The 18,882-nt window shown below is 52.6% G+C and overlaps 1 protein-coding gene across 2 annotated transcripts; it reads right to left on the bottom strand.

The window, feature by feature from the left end:
* Positions 1–10,695: 10,695 nt before the first annotated feature.
* On the bottom strand, positions 10,696–14,381 carry TPPP3 (tubulin polymerization promoting protein family member 3). 2 transcript variants are annotated; one of them, XM_083869918.1, is made up of 4 exons: positions 14,312–14,381; positions 13,017–13,361; positions 11,817–11,970; positions 10,696–11,557 (listed from the first exon to the last, which is right to left on the bottom strand). In XM_083869918.1, exons 2-4 carry the CDS (start codon positions 13,202–13,204, stop codon positions 11,369–11,371), a joined length of 531 nt encoding a protein of 176 aa, XP_083726044.1. In that variant the 5' UTR covers positions 13,205–13,361; positions 14,312–14,381; the 3' UTR covers positions 10,696–11,368. The 2 variants fall into 2 exon arrangements, with proteins under 2 accessions (XP_083726044.1, XP_083726043.1); XM_083869917.1 differs by lacking the exon at positions 14,312–14,381 and having other exon boundaries at positions 13,017–13,549.
* Between the last annotated feature and the right edge of the window lie 4,501 nt (positions 14,382–18,882).

The raw sequence follows: 18,882 nt of genomic DNA on the forward strand, positions 1-18,882 counted from the left end.
ATAAAGGTTATTTTCTTTATATGAATCTTAGTTGCACTGTGTCTTGATTTCAGCATGGGAACCTGGGCTGCAGAAGGAGACAGGGAGCACTGAGAGGGGCAGTTGTCCCTGGGGTGTCTAAATAGCCCCTCAGAGAATTGGGGACAGCTTGAAGTAACATTTCTCTGACCAAACCTAACCCAGCAGGTTGTTGGGGTCAGGCTGATGGTGCCTGTCATTTTAAACACTGAAAAGTACACAAACAATTTTTCCCCCTATTCCATATCTGGCACCCAAACAATGAGGAAAAAAAAAGTTTGGTTTTATTGGCATAGGTAGAAATCTTTCCTTTGCCAACCTTGACTTTCACAAGGTCTGAGCTGCTATCAGGAATCCCCAATTAGACAATGCATTTTTGGGAGGCTGTAACCAAAATAAATAAGCTTCTAAGCCAGAGGTCTTTGCCTGAAATCTTTTCAGAATTGGAATTTTCAATACCTTTTCCAGCTATTGCCTTTCTGTAAGTTAAGTGACATTCTCTGTCCCTTATTTCTTTTTTTCTCCTTCTTTAGCTAACCAAGGGTAGATAAAGTTTGATACTAAAAAGCAGGAATCCCACTCTGCTCTGTGACACTCATGACACATCTCACATGGAAAATTCTTCATGACATTTTCCATAGGGAATCCTCTAAAGATGGTAGATGGGTTCAGTGGACTGTTAGGAAATCCCCCCTTCCCGAGAGCACCATTATCTCTGCTGGTAATGGACATTGTAACCAGGCTTGGCCCTGCCTGGTTTGTACTCCCAACAGTTCCCAGGCATAGCTTGGCCATTTGGGTGTTAGAATTAGAAAATCCTGGAATGGGTTGGAAGAAACTTTAAAGACCATCTCCTTCAACCCCACTGCCATGGGCAGTGACACCTTCCACTGGACCAGGTCACTCCAAGTCCTGTCCAGGCTGGCCTTGGACACTTGCAGGAATGGGGAATGCAAGAATTCTAATTTGGTGGAGTGTGGAATATTCACAGGACACTGGTGTTTTAAGCCATCTCAGTTTCTGATGATTGATAAATTTTATAGATCTAATAGATTGCTGTGCCTGTGAAGGGAGAGTGCTCTCTCCTCTAAGCTCCCTGAATTCTTCTGACCACTGCAGTTTCGGAAAGCATTTTTCAGCCTTGGAGCAGGGACACCAGCAGAGGGGGCAGATAGAGCATTTTTCAGCTGGACTAATCTGACTTTGCTGATCCTGCCCTAAAAAAGCCCCACAAAAATCTAAAGAGAGATGCAATTTTCCTTTTTGTTAAAGATGTGCAGACATTGCACAAATCTGTGATCACAGACTGGTTTGTGTTGGAAAGGGCTTTAAAAATCACCATGTTCCAACCCCCTGCCATGGACAGTGGCACCAACCTGAATAGATCAAGTTGCTCCAAGCCTGGGATAGGGATAGGGAATGCAAGAATTCTACTTCAGTGGGATATCTTCTGGCCATACCTCAACAGGTTCATGGCAAATATGATTGTGCACTGTTTGTAAATGCAGTAATACTGGGTTTTGCTGGTCTTCCTCTCCTTTGGAGAGGGGACATCTTTAAACACTGCCTAAAAAGAAAAAAAAAAAAAAAAAAAGAAAAAAAAAAAAAAAAAAAAGAAAAAAAAAAAAAGAAAAAAAAAGGATGATGTTAAATGCAAAATGTTAATATTTGATGTTAGAAATATGAAGCAGCGTAAGATTTTTGAGACAATTCCATTAAAAAATGGAAATCAGAAGAAAATGAGTTTAGATAAAACTTGGAGGAAATGCATTAATGCTTGAAAATAGACATTTCATCCAGCCAGGATGTACACACTCACCCTTCACTGGCACAAGACAAAAATACACTGTAGTTTAAATAAAAAATACTTGTAGCTGAATAGCAAATTAAATCTTTGTTAGAGATACCCATTTAATATTTTCATTTATACAGATACAGAGTAGGGGAAGAGGAAGAGCTGTCACTTTCCTGTTGCACATGACAGTAAATTCAGTGGTGTCACATTGGAATGAATTTATTTTCAGGCCAACTGGACCTCCTCATGGAACAGTAAAAAGGGCAACACCACATTTTCCAGATTAAAACATTTGTATTCAATAAGATGGGGCAGTATAAAATTGTCCTCAAACATAACAACTGCTTTCTTTAACTGTAGTTAATTAAAAACAAAACTATTAAATGAGCTCTTATGGAAAGGTCAAGCATGAAATTTGGAATTTTCTGTTCTCACCAACCAGTTGAATGTGACAATTATTTGTTTGGATATGTGTCAGGAGCATTAATAAAGTTAAGTTTTACACAAACTCTGTGATGTCCTTCTGCAAACAATATTATCTAAGTATGAAAAAAGCATAGAAAAACAACATAGAAAATCCCACTTTGCCTGCAAGAAAGGCTTCAGCTGCAAAATTAATGCTCATACAAATAAATTCAACAGAGCTGAGAAATGGTAACTTTGAGGTCTCTGCGTAAAAATGAAAGTGCAAAACCACAAAACTGTGTTGGTCAATGAATAATTTATGATTATCAGACTTACCCTGTGCAGGAGCTTCTTTCCACAACAGAGATTCAGGAAACAGAGTGACTTTCGGGAATTGAGAAATACCAGTCACTGACATTAAAATGAATTAACTCTTCTGCAGATCCCAGAATGCTCTCAGGTTCCTCCGCACAGAAAACATTGAGGAGCAAGAACAAACCTGTAAATTATAGAACAACCTCATGTCTGGAATGTTTTTAGGCTATTTCCCATGCAAATGGCCACAGAAAAGGGAGTCAAAAGCATGTCTGGAGGATGGGGTTGGGGGAACCCCTCTGTAAGTGGATGCAAGAATTAATATCAGTAGCTTCCAGAGACAGCTTGTAGCTCCACACTGCACTGATAATCAAAGATGATGTGGGAAACAAGATTTTTCCATCAATAATCTTGTCAACTTCTTATTGCTGATACTGTTCAACAAGAAAGATGAAAAATTTAAAGAAAAACAACTGGATAGTAAAATCGTGGTATATCTGAGGCTCAATCCAATTTTAGGGGACAGTGGAACAAAGCACCACCAGAACACCCCCATGGCACCATTGCTCCAAGGAAAGTATTCCCAGACATTCCTGAGGGTGTTCAGGCAGCTCAGGCTGCTGTTTGATGGGCATCAGTGCCCAGCCAGCAGCTCCCCCCTGCACAAAGGGGGCCATGGCAGGGCTGCAATTTATTTAAAAGCCAATTAACACTATGCTAACGTGACAGATCTCTTCAATCTCTCAGAAGACAGGTGAGGAGCAAGACCTGAAGAATAAAAAAACCCAAGAAAATGTGGAATATGACAGCTGATAAATTAACTAATCAATTTGATCATGTGGACTTTTTAGTTTAAAAACCTAAAGAGGGCTTTAGATGAAGATATAGGAATGCTCATCAATAGTACATTAATATTTTATTAATATGCATTAATATTTAATTATTTGAACATTTAAACTATTTTTCAAAATAATATTTTAAAGCTTCCTTTGGAGATAAGGTCAGCATTAAAAAAAAAAAGAGCATCAATATGAACACAGGCTAACTCTGCATGTTGATGTCTACATTTTTATTTGTTAATAATTTATACTTTAAATATTAATATCTAAATAAATCTGTACAATAACAACTGCAATTCTGGGGTTGTGTCACACCTTGGGGATGAGTTTACATGGCTTGAACATTTCTCTTAGGTTTACCCATTATCATCTCTGCACGTTACTACTGAAACTCTCAGCTGACATAAAGATAATTTATTTAAATTTTTTTTATTAATAACCTTTCCAGACAGTGTTTTGCAGGCTGGTTTTTGTGTCAGGTTTATGGAGTCGCTGGTGTCTCTGACATTCTCTGCTGGTCGGCTTGACTGCAAAAAACATTAATATAGAAGAGCTGTTGGATGCTTTTAGATGGCAGATCTGAGAGGCGTGATGGAAGAAGGGCAGCCAGATGGTGTTTTAGGATAAGGTGAAAATGTTTTCAGAACAATATTAAAACCCCAAATAAGGATATTTTTATTATCCCATTGATAAACAAGCACTGCATGAACCAGTGGCTGGTCACTGTTGTCCTGTCCAGGCTGTGCAGCGTGAACCCACTGACAGTTCCAAGCTTTGGTACCGTTCAGATCCCGTGTTTAGACAATGCCCGTGGGGGTTTTGTGCTCACATTCAGCTCAGTGTTTGACACCCGCCGTGTCCCGGCCGTGCTGCCCCAGCGGCCGCCGCACCGAGGAGCTGCTCATTCCTCTCCCCATTCCCGGGAAAACAGCGGCATCCTGCGCTGGGTTCCTTGTTCTTCCCAAAGCTCCGAACAAGAAACCCTTGCTGGATTTATGAGGGCGGAAGGTTGGACCTCAATGGGCAGGAGCTTCCTGGATTTTGTAATTTACCTTGAAATCTACTGGGTAATAATCCCAAGAAAATGATGTTGTATGGCTGTCCCAAGACTGGCTAAACCTGTGGCAATTAAGTGAACAGGAGGATGCTGAGCTTTTCCCTTCTCTGCTCCATCTCCTCCTTCCTGTTCCTGACATGCATAAGGCAGGGATAACTGCAGATACTTGCAGGGATGTGTCTAAATCCAAAGCAAAAATCTGTTTCCAATTAGGTTTTAAAAAAAATCCATAGAAACTTTTCTGTTTAGAATTGTTTCCTGACATCACCTGAGCTTCCTGCCAAAACTCCAGATTATCTTGGTGTGTTTCAGATTTTACTGCTTGTTTAGGTTATTTTTTTTTTTTTTCGCACACCTATGCAGGAATGCGTGGAAAAAGTTGGGTTTTTTTCCTTTTGAAGTGTGTTTGAGACAAATACTTCAAAGCAGTGACATAAGGGTTTGTTTAAACTCACACCATGTTACACTCATGGATATTCATTGCTTCCGAGGGCTCAGCAGCACCACTGGAAAGGCTCCGAGGGACTTACCAGACATGGGGAAAACTGTACAAAAGTGATTCATTTCTTGTAACATTTATGACCCTTTGTGATTCTGGGGATTTGAGGTTTGTTTTCTTATGTCTTGTCTCATCCCAAAGGGATTATCTGATTCAGTAGCTGGATGAAAGGCTTTAGGGGAACCATGTAGCAGCTTCCACCCTACAAGAGATGGATCAGGCTGCTGCTTCCAGCCACTGCATCTCCAGGAATCAAACGCCCATACAGAGTAAAGAAAAATGGAAGGATCCTTCAGAGCCTCCTGGGCATCAAGTAAATGGGGGCTGATGTGGTTTATAAGGTTCATGAGAACTGATACAAAGCAACAACACCTATGTGGTGCCAGAGCCAGCTGTGCCCTGTTGGCATTTTCCAGGAGCTTGGAGTCATGGTCCAGCAAGAACGCAGTTACTCCAAGGAAGCCAGAGCACCACAAGATGGCTACCTGGGCTGCTGCAGAACCAAAACAAGCTTTTCTATAAACAGAATGTGCAGCCTCTCACAGGCAGCTCTGGAGATTTTGTGCTGTGTGTAATCTCCAGCTGCTGGATCCCACAGTCCCCTTTGTCCCTCAGAACAGTCCAGCCTGTTAGAAAGACGCTCAGAACAGCAGCACCTGTAAGATCACCCACCCTTCTCCCTGTGTTTCCTTCTGATGGAAAAATGTTTTGGAAGAATGTTTTGGAAAAATGTCTGAGTTGCCAGATGTTATTTCCAAGAATGGAAGTGAACTGAGTGAACTGCAGGAGCCCAGGGCTGTTCTGCAGGACAGGCAGAGGTGTGGGCTGGTCACAGGCAGGGGACAGCTAAGCTGCCATGGCAGGACGTGGTACCTCTGTCCCAGAGGAATTCCTCCAGTCTGCCTGCTTTTTGTAATGCCCCCCACTGCTGGCAGATGGAGGGATTTGGGACACAACAGGGAGCTATTTCAGCGGCCATTAACACACACTGTACCCTTAATGAGGCTGGGACTGGTCACAGACTTCTAAGCCAAGTCATGAAAATGCCAGTTTGGTGAGTGGCACATCAGGAATATTCTGTGTCTGAAGAAACCTTTTTTTTTTTTTAGAAAAATATCTTATGCAAAAACGAGAGAGAGGAGACTTGGCTTTTGCAATCACAGAGCTCCACTGATGTGCTTCCAGCTATCTTAGCACATGTTATTGATCTCTTGGAACAGTTTCTATCAGTTATTAACGATTGTCAGCAAGCTCTGCATGAAATCTTAAAATGAATCTTGGCTGTAGCTGTAGATCTTGAAATACAGAGCTCTGGGCTACAAGCTCAGAGCTCCAAGTACAAATGTTTTAAAATGTGATTTTGAATAAATGGAAATCAGCCTGGAGAAGAGAGGAGGAGACCTTAGAGCACCTTTTAGTCCCTAAAGGGGTTCCAAGAGAGCTGGAGGGAGACATTGGACAAAGGCATGGAGTGACAGGACAAGGGGGAATGGCTTCACACTGACAACGGGAGGTTTAGATTGAGTGTTAGGAAGAAATTCTTTCTTGTGAGGGTGGAAAGAGCAGCTGTGGCTGCCCCATCCCTGGCTGTGGTCAAGGCCAGGTTGGACAGGGCTTGGAGCAACCTTGGATAGTGGAATGTGTCCCTGCCCATGGCAGGGGTTGGGACTAAAGGATCTTTAAGATCCCCTCTAGACCCAAATGTTCCATGATGAAATCAGTGTATCAGTTTTGGAAAAATGTCCTTGCAGCATGTGCCCTCTCCCAAATTCCTGCTTATCATTTAATCTTTTTTCTACAATCTTGACCAGGTCTTTACTATCCACAAATCATCCTGCTGCAGCAGCAGCTGACTAAAGAGAGCAGCCACACTGTTCCCAAAACACCTCTCCCAGCTGAGAAATGCACCAGTCATGAGAAATGCACCATCATCCCCACTAGGAAGAAATGCATCCCACATCAGTGAAGTTGTGCACACAGCTCTGGGTATTTCTGGAGTTCAGTGCAATTATACAATTGTGCTCTGTACAGGGAACAAGACATTAACTATGGATCATGTTCAGTTTTACCTTGCATGGTATCTTGTGTTGTATTTAAATCTGGTGAATCCAATCCTTGCCTTTTGTTTTCTTTCTCTGCATCTTCCTGTTTCCATCTCCCCCTGTGTTCTTACAACTCTGTTGCAGTAATTACATTAACAAAATGCAGGGATGAGTCCTGGATAATAACATTTTATCTGGAACCATGCCATGCTGGGAAGATGGTAATTTAGTTAATTGAATTCCATCTAAAAGGGCACTGAATCAATATTCCAGCACAGGGCTGGAGCACGTGGCTGGCGGTGAAGTATTGCCTGGAACACACGTGGTCAAACCAGTCTCAGGGCACTGACAGGAGGAGTTTGAATCTGAGTGTCAGGTTTAGGTGATAGAGGCTGCACTCTGAATCTTGTCTGAACAGGATTTACAACATTGTCTGTGTATTTTGGAACATTGTCCATCAGGCTAGCTGTGAAATGGAAAAGTACTGAGGAGCAGGGCAGGTACAGCTCCACAGGGAAGGTGTTTTGCCTGGCCCAGGACCAAGGACCTGCTCTGCACCAGCACAATGCCCTCCAAGGAGGGATGTTCCCTGGGGAGCAGATATTTGGACAACATATGAGCTCTTGGTGATCCTGCACAGGGACAGAAAGGGTAAAACCTCCCTGGGCATATTGGTATCCACTATCTCCTTCTTCTAGGAACAAATCTATATCCTTGAAGGCCATGGTGATCCATCCTCATCAGTATTTCTGGTCAAATGGCTCATCCTAGAGAAAAATGACCTCTCAGAGGAGCCAGTTCCCTCATCCCCAGCACACAACTTGCTGTCAAGGCATGAAGCACATTAGCCATGATCCCAGATGACTTTAGAAACTCTCTAGGGAAGAGACCTTGGGGGCAGAAAACACATTTTACAACTAAATTAGCTGCAAACACCCAGCTGATCCTTCCAGGCTGCACATCTCAGTGGCAAGGTGGGACATCACCTTGTAAGAGAGTCTAAGTTTGTCTAAAACCCAGAGGGGGTGGCAGTTTCTGGTGGCAGGGTACCACAGGGAGCAAGGTCTGGCGTGTCTCTCCACTGTGGGAGTGTGGCCAGAGAGTGGCCAAGGGGAAGAGACAAGTGGGAAGGAAAAAATATCTTCATGTCTGGAGCTTGGATCAATGCACACAACACAAACACTGGCTGAGACACCTTCCCCCTGCTGGCTCCTCTGCTGCCAGGGAATTACAGGCTGGCTGCAAAGTGTCTGTCTTGGGCTGGTGTGGAGCCAAGCTCAGAGCAGATGCTTGGCCAGAGGAAGGCCATTAGCACGAGGAAATGGCTGCGGGCTCTTTGGTTTGGGCAGTGTCACTTTTCACCACACTGAGTAGATCTGCAGCTAATGCCTCAAGGTCTCCCTGTCTCAACAGCCTGTGGCACCACTTCAAGCTTCACTGGGGAAAGAGCTGGAGCTGCTGGTCCTGTGCAAGTTCCTTCAGGTTTTGGTCTTCTGAAGTGCTGAGCACTCCAACTCGACCTCTCCTTGTCAGTCCTGTGCTCCACTGCCAACCACTCCAGGAACCTCTGCTTTCCTGCCCACACTGCTCAGGAAGACTGGTGTTTAAAGGCCATATTCCTTGCACTTACCTGTGTCTCCACCTGGATTCGACCACTTTGATGAGTGTGTGATGTATCTGCAATACAGGTCACAGCCACAGTCCTGCAGATGCTGTTTCTAAAGGGCATTCAGACCCTCCTGCAAGGATGAATGGGGGAGCCTTGGACATGCACACACAGAGCCAACAACCCTCAGGAGATAACTACGCTGGTATTTAGCAAGATTCCCCTTTTTGATGAAGACCCAGATCAGTATCTTGCTCTTCCCAGAAAGCTGTTCCCATCACCTCAGAGGACATGATTTTTTCAGGCTGATCTGGAGGACTTTGCAGTGAAAAGACCCAGTCGGTCTTGACCAGCACAGATTCTCCTGGGGCTGCTTTGGCAGGACTGAGATGCCCTTTCCATGCTGGGAACATCATGCACTGGAACTGCCTCCTTGAGAACCAAGAAGGCTGGAGGGGAGAAATCCTGTGTAATCTGTGGAGAAAGCAGTGGAGGACTTGAAGAGGTGCTGGAGTGGGTGAGGAGCATTTTTATGCAGGGGGTGGCAGCACGTGGGAGCTGCGGGAGCTGTGAGAGCTGTGGGCTGTTGCCTGGTCTCTGCAGTGGCTTCACAGGCTGTGAAGAAGCTGCTTCTGTTCAGGATTCAGAGCAGGGAGAGGCTGGCTGATGGAGCTGGCTGTCCTGGGAGATCCCACAGTCCCTGTCTTGGATGAGCCATCACCTCAGCAGCAGGGTGGGGAGGCCCTGGCACAGGGTGGCCAGAGAAGGTGTGGGTGCTCCCTTCCTTGGAAACATTCACAGCCAGGTTGGACAGAGCTTGGAACAACCTGGTGTCCCTGCTAATGGCATGAGGATTGGAGCAAGATGGTCTTTGTGGTACCTTCCAACCCAAATAATTCCAGGATTCTGTGATTCCCAATCTTGATTTCCCCATATCAAAAACAGATCAACACCTTCAGAGCTGTCCCCACATGGGGACAGTGCTCCACAACCAGGTCCTGACCAGGAGCACACACAGGCAGGGGATGAGTGCTGTGGGGCCTGACCTGCTCATCTCTTCCCAAAATAATCTTCCTTTGCCAAGCCTCCAAGGACAAGGCTGAGTCACCTCCACAGACCTCGGGGCACGCAGGGCAGCCTGGCCCTGGGAATCCTGCAGCTCATTTGTGCAGCTGGGCAGTGTTGTCAGCAAAGGGTTAAAGTCTCTCTTCCCCTTCCCCCTGCCCCCCTCTCCGCCACTCCCCCTCACAACAATTTTTTGGAGGATCTTTGGATGCTTAGAAAGAGCATTCAGGGATAGACAGCCACAAACTCCCTCAAACCTGTTCAAAGGAGAAAGAAGAGTAAATATCCCCCAGCCTGGTACACCCTCACTGAGGATGGGGCTGAATCCAGCCCGGAAAAAGACAACCTCTTCCTTCTCCCGTGTTTTCCAAAGCAGGTGTCTGGGATGCACAGGTGCAGTGCTGTGCCTTGGCAGGGAGTGAGCCTGTCCCAGCCACACGTGTGCCCCTGGCACAGCCCTCATGGCCTGAGCAGCGCCACAGCTGAGGCACCTGGAAATAACCCCTGCGGGTTATTTAGGGAGCCTGGCTGTGAATGGATGAGCCTGGAGGTGGATATGCAGCTGCAAATCCTGGCACTGCCCCCCAGCAGCTCTGCAGCAGGCTCAGCCCGTGCCTGGGAGCGGGGTCACAGCGCCCACACCCAGTTCCGTGCACTGGCCGGAGTGACCATCCCATCCCATCCCATCCCATCCCATCCCATCCCATCCCATCACATCCCATCCCATCCCATCCCATCCCATCCCGGAGCTGCCGTCCCATCCTGGAGCCCTGCCTGTTCCCAGGGATCGTTACCAGGAGCTCGTGTGTTTGGTTGCAAACAGAGCAGCGGTGAGAGCCAGGCGCTCGTGTTTGTGTGCCTGCGGTTGCTCAGGCAACTCGGAGCCAGCCGGGAGCTGCCAAAATCCTCGGTGGCCAGGGCCAAGCCCCCGGCACAGCTGCCCTGGGGCGGCGTGGCCGGCCGGGCCCCTCTGTCCGGCCAGACGAGCGGCCAGAGAGGCTCCGGGCGCTCGGTCCATCAACACAACCAGACGGGAGCTCAGTGCGGAGGGGGTTTATTGCAGAGCCGGGTTACAGCGTGGGTCTGCAGCATCCTTTGGTTTGGGCTTCACGAAGGCAGCGGGAGATCTTTGCCGGTGGCCAGGCAACACTAAACTCTCCCGGGGCGCATCCCGGGGCTGGGCCAGGAGCATCCCGGCAGCTCCGGCACAAAGGGCACCGCAGGGGCTGAGCCTCCCGCCGGCCAAGCGGCAAAGCCGGGCAGCCTCGAGGCGAGGGCACCGGTGGGGGAGGGAGGAGGCGGCTGTGGTGTGACTGGTGCGGGGTTAAGGCAGGTCCCCGGGAGGGGAGGACAGGCTGCGGTCCCCGGTGGGACAAGGGAGGTGCCCCAGAAGCCGGGGCTGAGGTAGGGCAGGTGTGGGTGCCGGGGGCAGCGCAGCCCTGAGGAGCAGTGCTGTTAGTGCGGTGTGGGGCTGGGGTGACAGCACGGGGGACACGGGAGGGGCGGGGGATCACAGCGCAGGGTGGGACGGACGCGGCGCTGGGGCAGAGCGCACACACGGCCCGGTGAGTTCCCCAGTGCCCCCAGCGCCGGGCGGACACATCCCGCCAGCCCGGGCCCGGCCCCAGCGCAGCCCCCCGGGCCCCCCCTCAGGGCACGTCCCAGGGCCGGGCACTGACCCACGGCCGGCGCAGGGACCGGGGCGGTGGCGCCACGGGCACCCGGCCCTACTTTTTGACTTTGGAGTCGTAGGTGCCCGCGTTCTTGTAGGCGCTGACGTAGCCGCTGGTGTCCACGATGTTCTCCCGCCCGCTCTTGCCCTTGCCCTTGCCGCTCTCGTCGAAGCGCTCCTTGTGGGAGCCCGTGTACTTGGAGGTGTCTGTCAGCCTCTCCACGGCCCCCACTGTCTTGGCTTTCTGCAGTGGGGAGATGGGACGTGGCAGTCGAGAAGATGCTCCATCCCCTTCCCACACAACTCCATCCCCTGCCCCACACAAGCTCCTGACCCCCACCAAAGCCCCTGCTGTGCCCCCTGTGCCCTGTGCAACCCTCAGCCCACCCCACTCACCCAGGGCCATGGGGTCTCCAGAAAGCATCTCTGCACTGTGGGCAGAGCTCCATCCTCCCCTCCTGGTGATCACTCCTGCTCCCAGCAGCCAGGGGCTCCTCACTCACCGTGACACCCACGTTAATGGGCTCCTTCCCTGCCACCAGCTGGCAGATGGCTTCATAGGCCTCCTCTTTGCTTTTGTCCTTAAACCTCTTGGGAGCCAGCTCCTCCAGAGCCTTCTTGAACTCCTCGTAGTTGATGACACGGGCTGTCTTCCCTCTGCAAGAACAAAACTCAGGCTGCCACCAGGCACATCTTTGGGTCATGCCTCCAAATGAGTGGCATCAGAGAGACCCTTTGTCCTATATCACCCTTGGGTCCCTCACCCACTTCTGAAATTCAGCTACAGCTGAATGGGTTGGGCTGGGCACAGCTGATGCTGAGCTCCAGGAGCTTTTCAGCCACATGCTGTTGAAGTCTCTGTTACCAAAAACCATAGTGCATAGAAGTGCTCTAGGACTTGGTGCTGGTGTCAGGAGGGGAGTGTGTCCTTTCCCACTGCTCCCAGCCTGCCTGGGTTGCCCAGCACCCCCTCTCCCCTGGCAGGCATCAATCCTCCAGTCAAATTTGGAAGGACATACACAGAGCATCGCTCCCCTGAGCTCCTGGTCCTCATCTCTGGGGCAGCACAGCAACCTGGTCTCCTGCACCCCAAAAACCTCCCAGTGCTCAGCTCTGTCTGACCCAACCCAGGAACATGGGAATGCCTGGACAGAGAACATGGAGGAAAGCAGCTCCACCCATTCTTGTTTCATACCCTGGTGTGGAGCATGAAGTGTCATTGTGTCCCCAGGGACCCTAAAAGCAGTTCCAGGTGCCTTTTAGCCCTTCAAGCTGCCGCTGTGACCTCCATGGACCAGAGTCCTCCCCAAGCTTGTGCATTGGCTGGCCAGGCCCAGGGAAGGGCCCATCACATGGGACAACCCTGAGCACCCTCCTCTGCTCCCTGTGGCACCTTCTTGGGATATGGGAACCTGGCAGAGCCAACCAGGCCCACCCCAACGCTTGGAGTGGGAGAAGAGACACAATCTCTGCACCAAATCTGAGCCTCCCATCCCAAAATTTGGGTTGATTTATTATTGGGTCTTTCAGAAGCAGCCACATGTCCAACCTGAAGGTGTGGCACTGCAGGACAGTGCCCACAGCTCCGTGACAAGCAGGATGGACAGCCTGGGCACACGGCAGGGGTGGCACAGCTCTGTGGGGACCCCCAGGCCCAGACACCGACCCCCTGCCCCCACTGCAAAGGCATCCAAGTCACTTACTTCACCTTGGAGAAGACAATGTCCACGTCGGTGCTGGTGACGCTTTTGCCGTCGGTGACTTTGCAGTCTTTGCACAGCTTGGCCCAATTCTTCCCGTTCATCTCCTGCCCCGTTGCCTTGGTGTCCCCATAGATGGCGAACTTGCGGAAACTCTCCTCCAGGGACGCCACCTCAGCGTTCTCAGCCATGGGGCTGCAGGACAGGGGGCAGACGAGCCCAGGCTCCTCTGGCTGCAGGCAGAGCTCAGCTGGCTGCTCACAGGCCCTCGAGGGCAGCAGCAGGAGGAGGAGGAGGAAGGCTGGAGAGGGTGGAGGCTCCGCAGCAGGATCGGGGTGTTGGCAGCACCTGCGGGCGTGGGGTGAGGGCTGACAGCAGCTCGGATGAGCCCCGAGGCCGAAAGCCAAGAACGTGCCTTGGGGAATGGAGGCTCCGGGTCGAGAGCTGTCAGCAGCGAGGCTGTCGGCTCCGGGGCTGGCGGGGAGTGAGAGCATCAGCCTGTCCCCTCGGGAGCGCTCTCCGGGAATGACGCAATGCGTCCGCCTTGCTCCCGCTCGAGATCAGGAGAACCGGCATCGCCGCCCGCCTTCAGCCCCACCTCTCCCCTGCCTGCATCCCCTGGGCAGCGCCCCAGCCCTGTGACCTGCCCCCAGGGCCGGGCCAATGTGATGCCCTGCAGGGTGACAAGTTGCCAACAATTCTCTGCACCCCATGGGGGCACTGTTGCTGCTGCCCCATTCCCCTCCCCGTCTAACATCGCCTCGCCAACCTCGCCCTGGAGGCTCAGCATCCCTCACCACGCCCCGAGCACACACAGCACCTCGGCCAGGACTGGTGCAGCCGTACTCGGGGGAGCTCCAGTACCCAGGGGGGTCTCCGGCACCCCGAGGTGCAGAGCGGGTACCTCCCCCGGTGGATGCCCGGGCGAGAGAGGCCGGGATGGGCCCCCGGAGCCTCGGCGAGGGCCGGGGAGTGGTCCCTAAGACCGTCGCTAGGGAGGATGGGCGTTGCCTGGCGACCGTCGCTAAGGAGGCGCGGCGGGGCGGGGATGCCGCCGGTCCCCTCCTGGCCCCGCTCTCCCGCGGGCTCCCATCGCCCCGGGCCCGCACGGCCCCGCAGCGCCAGCCGGGGCTCCCCCCGCTGGAGTTGGGAGGTCACTGCCCGCGGCCGCGGGATGCCGGGGCAGAGACGACCCCGCCCGCCCTCCTCCCCGGCTTCCTCCCTCCCCGTGCAGCGGCCCCGGGACGGGCACCGGAGGGGCCGCGGGTGCGGGGGGTCCCGGTGGCTCGGTCACTCACCTCCAGGCCACTCAGGCACCTCCCGGTCACTCGCTCCCCTCCCGGCGCCGCGCTCTGAGGCGGGCGGGGGCGGCCGCCGCCGTCTGTTTAAGGCGCCGCCATAGCGACGGGAGGGGCCGGGCCGCCCCCGCCCGCCTCCCCCGGGCCGCGGCACGGCGGGAGCGCCCTCGGGGCGGGGAGACGGAGCCCGGGCGGCGGACCCGGACCATTTCTGGGACCCTCCACCACCCCATGGAGCCTCTCTGCTTCCTCACGAGACCCTACCGGCACCTGACCAGGTCTTTCCTACACTCCACAAAGTCTCTCCATCACCCTAGAAAGCCCCAGCCTTGTCCCACAAGGTCCCTTTAGCACCTTCCAGGCCCCAGCATAAACCCACAAGGTTTCTCTGCCACCCCCTCGGCACAGGCTCCTTAACCTGGTAAAGGTTAACACAGGTTAAGGAGCCTGTGCTGAGGTTAACCTTGCCCTGGCATAGGTTAACCTTACCCTGGCCCCCCTGCTGTGCTTTACCCTACAGCCCTTTCCCTGCCCCACACAGTCACCATGCCTCCCATAGAGGAACTGTCCTCTTGGTGGGTGACACCACAGACCGAGGCCACTGCCCAGGCTGGGGAGACAATGACAACCATCCTGGTGCCTCAGGGACTGTGGTGAGCACCTGTGACCCAGTGAGACACCCTTGGAGCAGCCACATGCCAGCACTGCCCACCCTGGAGCATGGCCACACACAGGGCTCCCAGTGGGTGCTGCAAGCTGAGGCAGTACCCAAATATTGTGGTTGTCATGGAACCCCAACACAACCCACATCTCTTACTCACTGCCCCACCTCAGCTGTTTGCCCACAGCCCGCTTTGATCCCTGTGCTCTGCTGGCATTGTGGATGATCAGCTGCAGCACCAGCGGTTGCTGTGCACAGCCAGGACACACAGTGTGTGATTTGCTGCTGCCTTGGGGGTCCTGCAGAGAAATCAGCAGCTTTGGAAACCAGGATGTGGCTCAAACAACAGTCTTTGGAACCCTGTGGTCTGTCTGCCCTGGTCTCTGTGCAGAGAAGCCACAGGTTAAGGACAGTCACAGGTGTCCCCATGGCTGAGCTGTCCCAGGGCATCAGTCCTGCTTGTGCCCCCAGAGCATTTTGCTGGGGGACACAGCCCCAGTGACAACCTCCCCCTCCTGGCTGAGGGGACCTGTTCTCTCCTGGGACACTGTTGCCAGTTCTTGATTGGACAAAGCCAAGAACAACCCATTCACACTGATTCTCTCCTGAATTAGGGTCTGGAGACCTCCAGAGGTAACCACCAACCAGCTCTGGGAGTTTGGGATCACTAACTTCACCTCTCATTTCAGAGGTGAGTGCCAGGGCTGGTGCCAGAGACCTCAGGTGTGAACACCTGGCCAATTTGGGTGACTCAGCTGGTCAGACACATGAAGGACCCCACTTGATTACACCCTCCCAACCAACCCTGTGGCCCCTCCATCAGGGGCTCCTCAAGAGCTGTTCTTTCACAGCCAGAGGCAGGGTGACAAGGACATCCTGGAGGGGACAATCCAGAGTGGGAAGGGCAAGTGTAGAGGCTCATCTGATGCCAGAGTCCAGGCAGATCTCCCCAAGAACTGTTTTTCCTCTCTCTGGTTTGTGCTGGTAGAGCTCAGACGTGGCCAGAGAGCCTGTGAGCTACATGGAGGACTCTCCTGATCACACTTTCTTCCTGCTCCTCGTATGATATGAAAGCAGGTTCCAAGGTGCAGAGGGTCAGAGGTGACAGTGCCTGGCTGTGAAGTGGGTCAAGGACCCAGGGGTGTCGTCCCACCTGCAGAAGGTGGGGACAAGCTGTAAACTTCCTGGTTTAAGGACAAGGGAATAACTATTGCCACCCAGAGGAGGGTGGTTAAGTCTTGATGAAGGTACAGCCTTATCCAAGGTACAGCCTTATCCTTAGCTTGCCCTGCAGCTCCCCACCAAAGCAGGTGTCTGGCTGTGCTTCCAGCTGACAGCTCCAGACAGGAGCCAGGTAATGTCAGCTGGAGCATCCAGCAGGACTTGGCAGCGGTGGGCAGCGTCGGAGCCTGGCTCCTCCGAGCCAGCAGCAGGTGGAGGAGGAGTTGTTCAGGTCGGCAGCTCTTCTGTAGGAGCTCCAGCTGCTCCTGGGGCTGCAGAGCCCAAGGAGCCAACACACGGGGAGAGCCGGGTAAGGGGGCGCTGAGCCACGGCTGGTGAGTTGTCCACGGGGTCGGGTTGAGCAGGTCAGGTTTCGGTTCCTAAGGACTGGGGTTTGTTGTGCGTTTGTTGTCACCATGACAGCCCTGTTGGGATGGAGCATGGTCCTTGGCTGCTGCTGCTCACAGCCCGGAAAAGGAAGCCCGGGAGGAGGCTGTGACTTGGTCCGCAGCCCACGGGACGGGCAGGAGTTGAGAGGGAGGTTGCACAGGTCCTGTGATGTGGTGCAGGAGCATGCACACGGCTCAGTGCTCAGCTCGCCGGGGGCCTTTCCCTTCTAATCAAGGTCCGGATGTTCCCAGGCTGTCTCCTGCCCCAGGGACAGAATGAGCCGAACACTGCAGCGCTCACCCCAGACACACCGAGGCTCATGCACAGCTGCATCCCCGAGGTGCAGCTTCGGCTGCTGGGCTGGTTCCTTCTAGGACTGTGTCCCTCTCCCCACCCTCACAGAGTTCGGAGCGCTGTGACTGCTCGGGGTGCAGCTCAGAGCTTGCACGAGGGCACAAGCACAACCTCTGAGCACCCTCTGCGCTCACCCTCATCCTCTTTGCCCCTCGCTTCCCCCGAGGCTGGGCACCGCAGCCTCCCGGGTCTCATCCCGTTTCAGGAATGGTTCTCTGGCTCGGCCGTGTCTGGGGTGGGATGAGGTTATGCGGGAACGCCGCTTCTCTAGCGCGAGTTGCTACAAAACAGAGAGAAGTGTTTCGGAGGTTGTGCAATATGTACACGGTCACCCCAGCAACAGCGTGTCCACAAGGCATTAGCGGGGCTTAGCTGCGGCTGCCGAGCGGCGCGACCGGGGACCGGGGCGTGCGGTGTCCGTGCCGGGTGTGCCACCGAGCACGGGCTGCAGTCATGCCATGCACGACACCGGGCACAGGAACGGGGGGAAAGCTCCATCCTCTGGCAGGAACTTCCTTTCCCCCACCCTGCAACTCAAGGCAGCTCATTGAGATGCTCTCAGGACGTGTCAAAAGCAGAGCAGGAACAGACTCCTACAAAATCATTTCCCAAAGGATGGTCCCCTTGACTTCAAAGAGGAAACAAAGAAACTTGAGCCAGGCTCAAAGATGAAAGTAAGCACGAAGTGCATCCCCATGCCAAGGCGGAGGCTTGGAGCAGGCACTGTGGGGCCTGGCACAGCTGCCAGACAATGGCCAGGGACCATGGCATGATTCCAGGGGACTGTGGAAAGCTGTCATCCTGCAAATCATTGCTTCTTCCTAATAGAAAGCTACAGTGTCTTGTGGTGGAAACAGCTGGTCCAGGGCACTGCCTCCAGCTGATGGGAGAATTCACACCCTGGCAAAAACCTTTTATCTAGTGTTGGAGAAGGTGCTTGAGGATGTCAGACCTCTGTGTCGGCAGGGATGGGAAGCTGAAGGCATCAGGACTTCCGCTGTCAGGACCTCAACCCAGCTCTCCAATGGTCTTGGGCTGCAGCTTGTGGTCATTGCAACCCTCTGGTGCTGAGCCCAGGACTGCTCTGTCCACATGCTAGACTCTGCAGCAGCACCCCAATGTGACTTGTTCCTTTTGCTTACAGGTCTGCTATGGACATTCCTAATGCAGAGCAGCAGAAATGTCACTGACACTTGAACCTACAGCATATCAATGTTAAAGCTCCAAGAGGACAAAAACAAAGTTGGGAAGTAGAGTCCAGGTGTTAAAACCGTCTCAGCCTCACCATTTTCACTCTTGGGTGCTCACCGTGGATCTTCAACAGTGCTCCTTGGATGTAGCAAAAACATAAACCCCAGCCAATTTCAATCACCATGTGGCACACACAATCCTCCTGCTGCCCTTGAGGTTTAGGAGATCAGAGTCCAACACTGGCAGTGCTGGGAACCCGTTCTGCTGGAGCTTGGCTCCTGGCTCAGCACCCAGCTGCTCCAATGCATGGACACAGCCTTGCATGTTTGACAGCCTTGAGTTATTCAGCAGAGTGGAGCAAATGTTCCAGCTGAAGGCAGCAGAAGGATGTCCCTGGACATCTGATAGCCCAGGAAACCCCATTCCCCTCAGCCCAAAGAGCACAGCAGCCTTTCTGCAGCACAATGCAGAGCTGGCTGCGTCTCCTCCCTCTGGTACTCACCCTGCTCCAGCACAAAAACCAGGCTGGGTTCCACGGGGAGAAGGTGGTCCGATCCCTACCCTCAGGGAAGACACTAACACCCAAAAGGCCCTGTGGAGAGGACACTGCTGTCACCCCCACATCAGTTACAGTGCTGAGCCCTTCTGGGACTCCAGAGGCTCAGGGAGAAGTCAACCAAACAGCCTGGGAATCATCAATGGGGCAGAGCTGGGAATTGCTGCAAAAGGAAGGAGGAAACGATTTAGCAAAGAA

Source organism: Zosterops lateralis (assembly GCF_965231275.1).
Source record: "Zosterops lateralis genome assembly, chromosome: 12".
In the NCBI taxonomy this organism is placed as follows: domain Eukaryota; kingdom Metazoa; phylum Chordata; class Aves; order Passeriformes; family Zosteropidae; genus Zosterops; species Zosterops lateralis.

Excerpts from the sequence above, each read along its gene's own strand:
- TPPP3 (XM_083869917.1), bottom strand. The coding sequence starts at position 13,507 with ATGCTCTCACTCCCCGCCAGCCCCGGAGCCGACAGCCTCGCTGCTGAC. Across the intron at positions 11,971-13,016 it reads ATTGTCTTCTCCAAGGTGAA|AGGGAAGACAGCCCGTGTCA; the intron begins GTAAGTGACTTG and ends TTGTTCTTGCAG. Across the intron at positions 11,558-11,816 it reads CCATTAACGTGGGTGTCACG|AAAGCCAAGACAGTGGGGGC; the intron begins GTGAGTGAGGAG and ends TCCCCACTGCAG.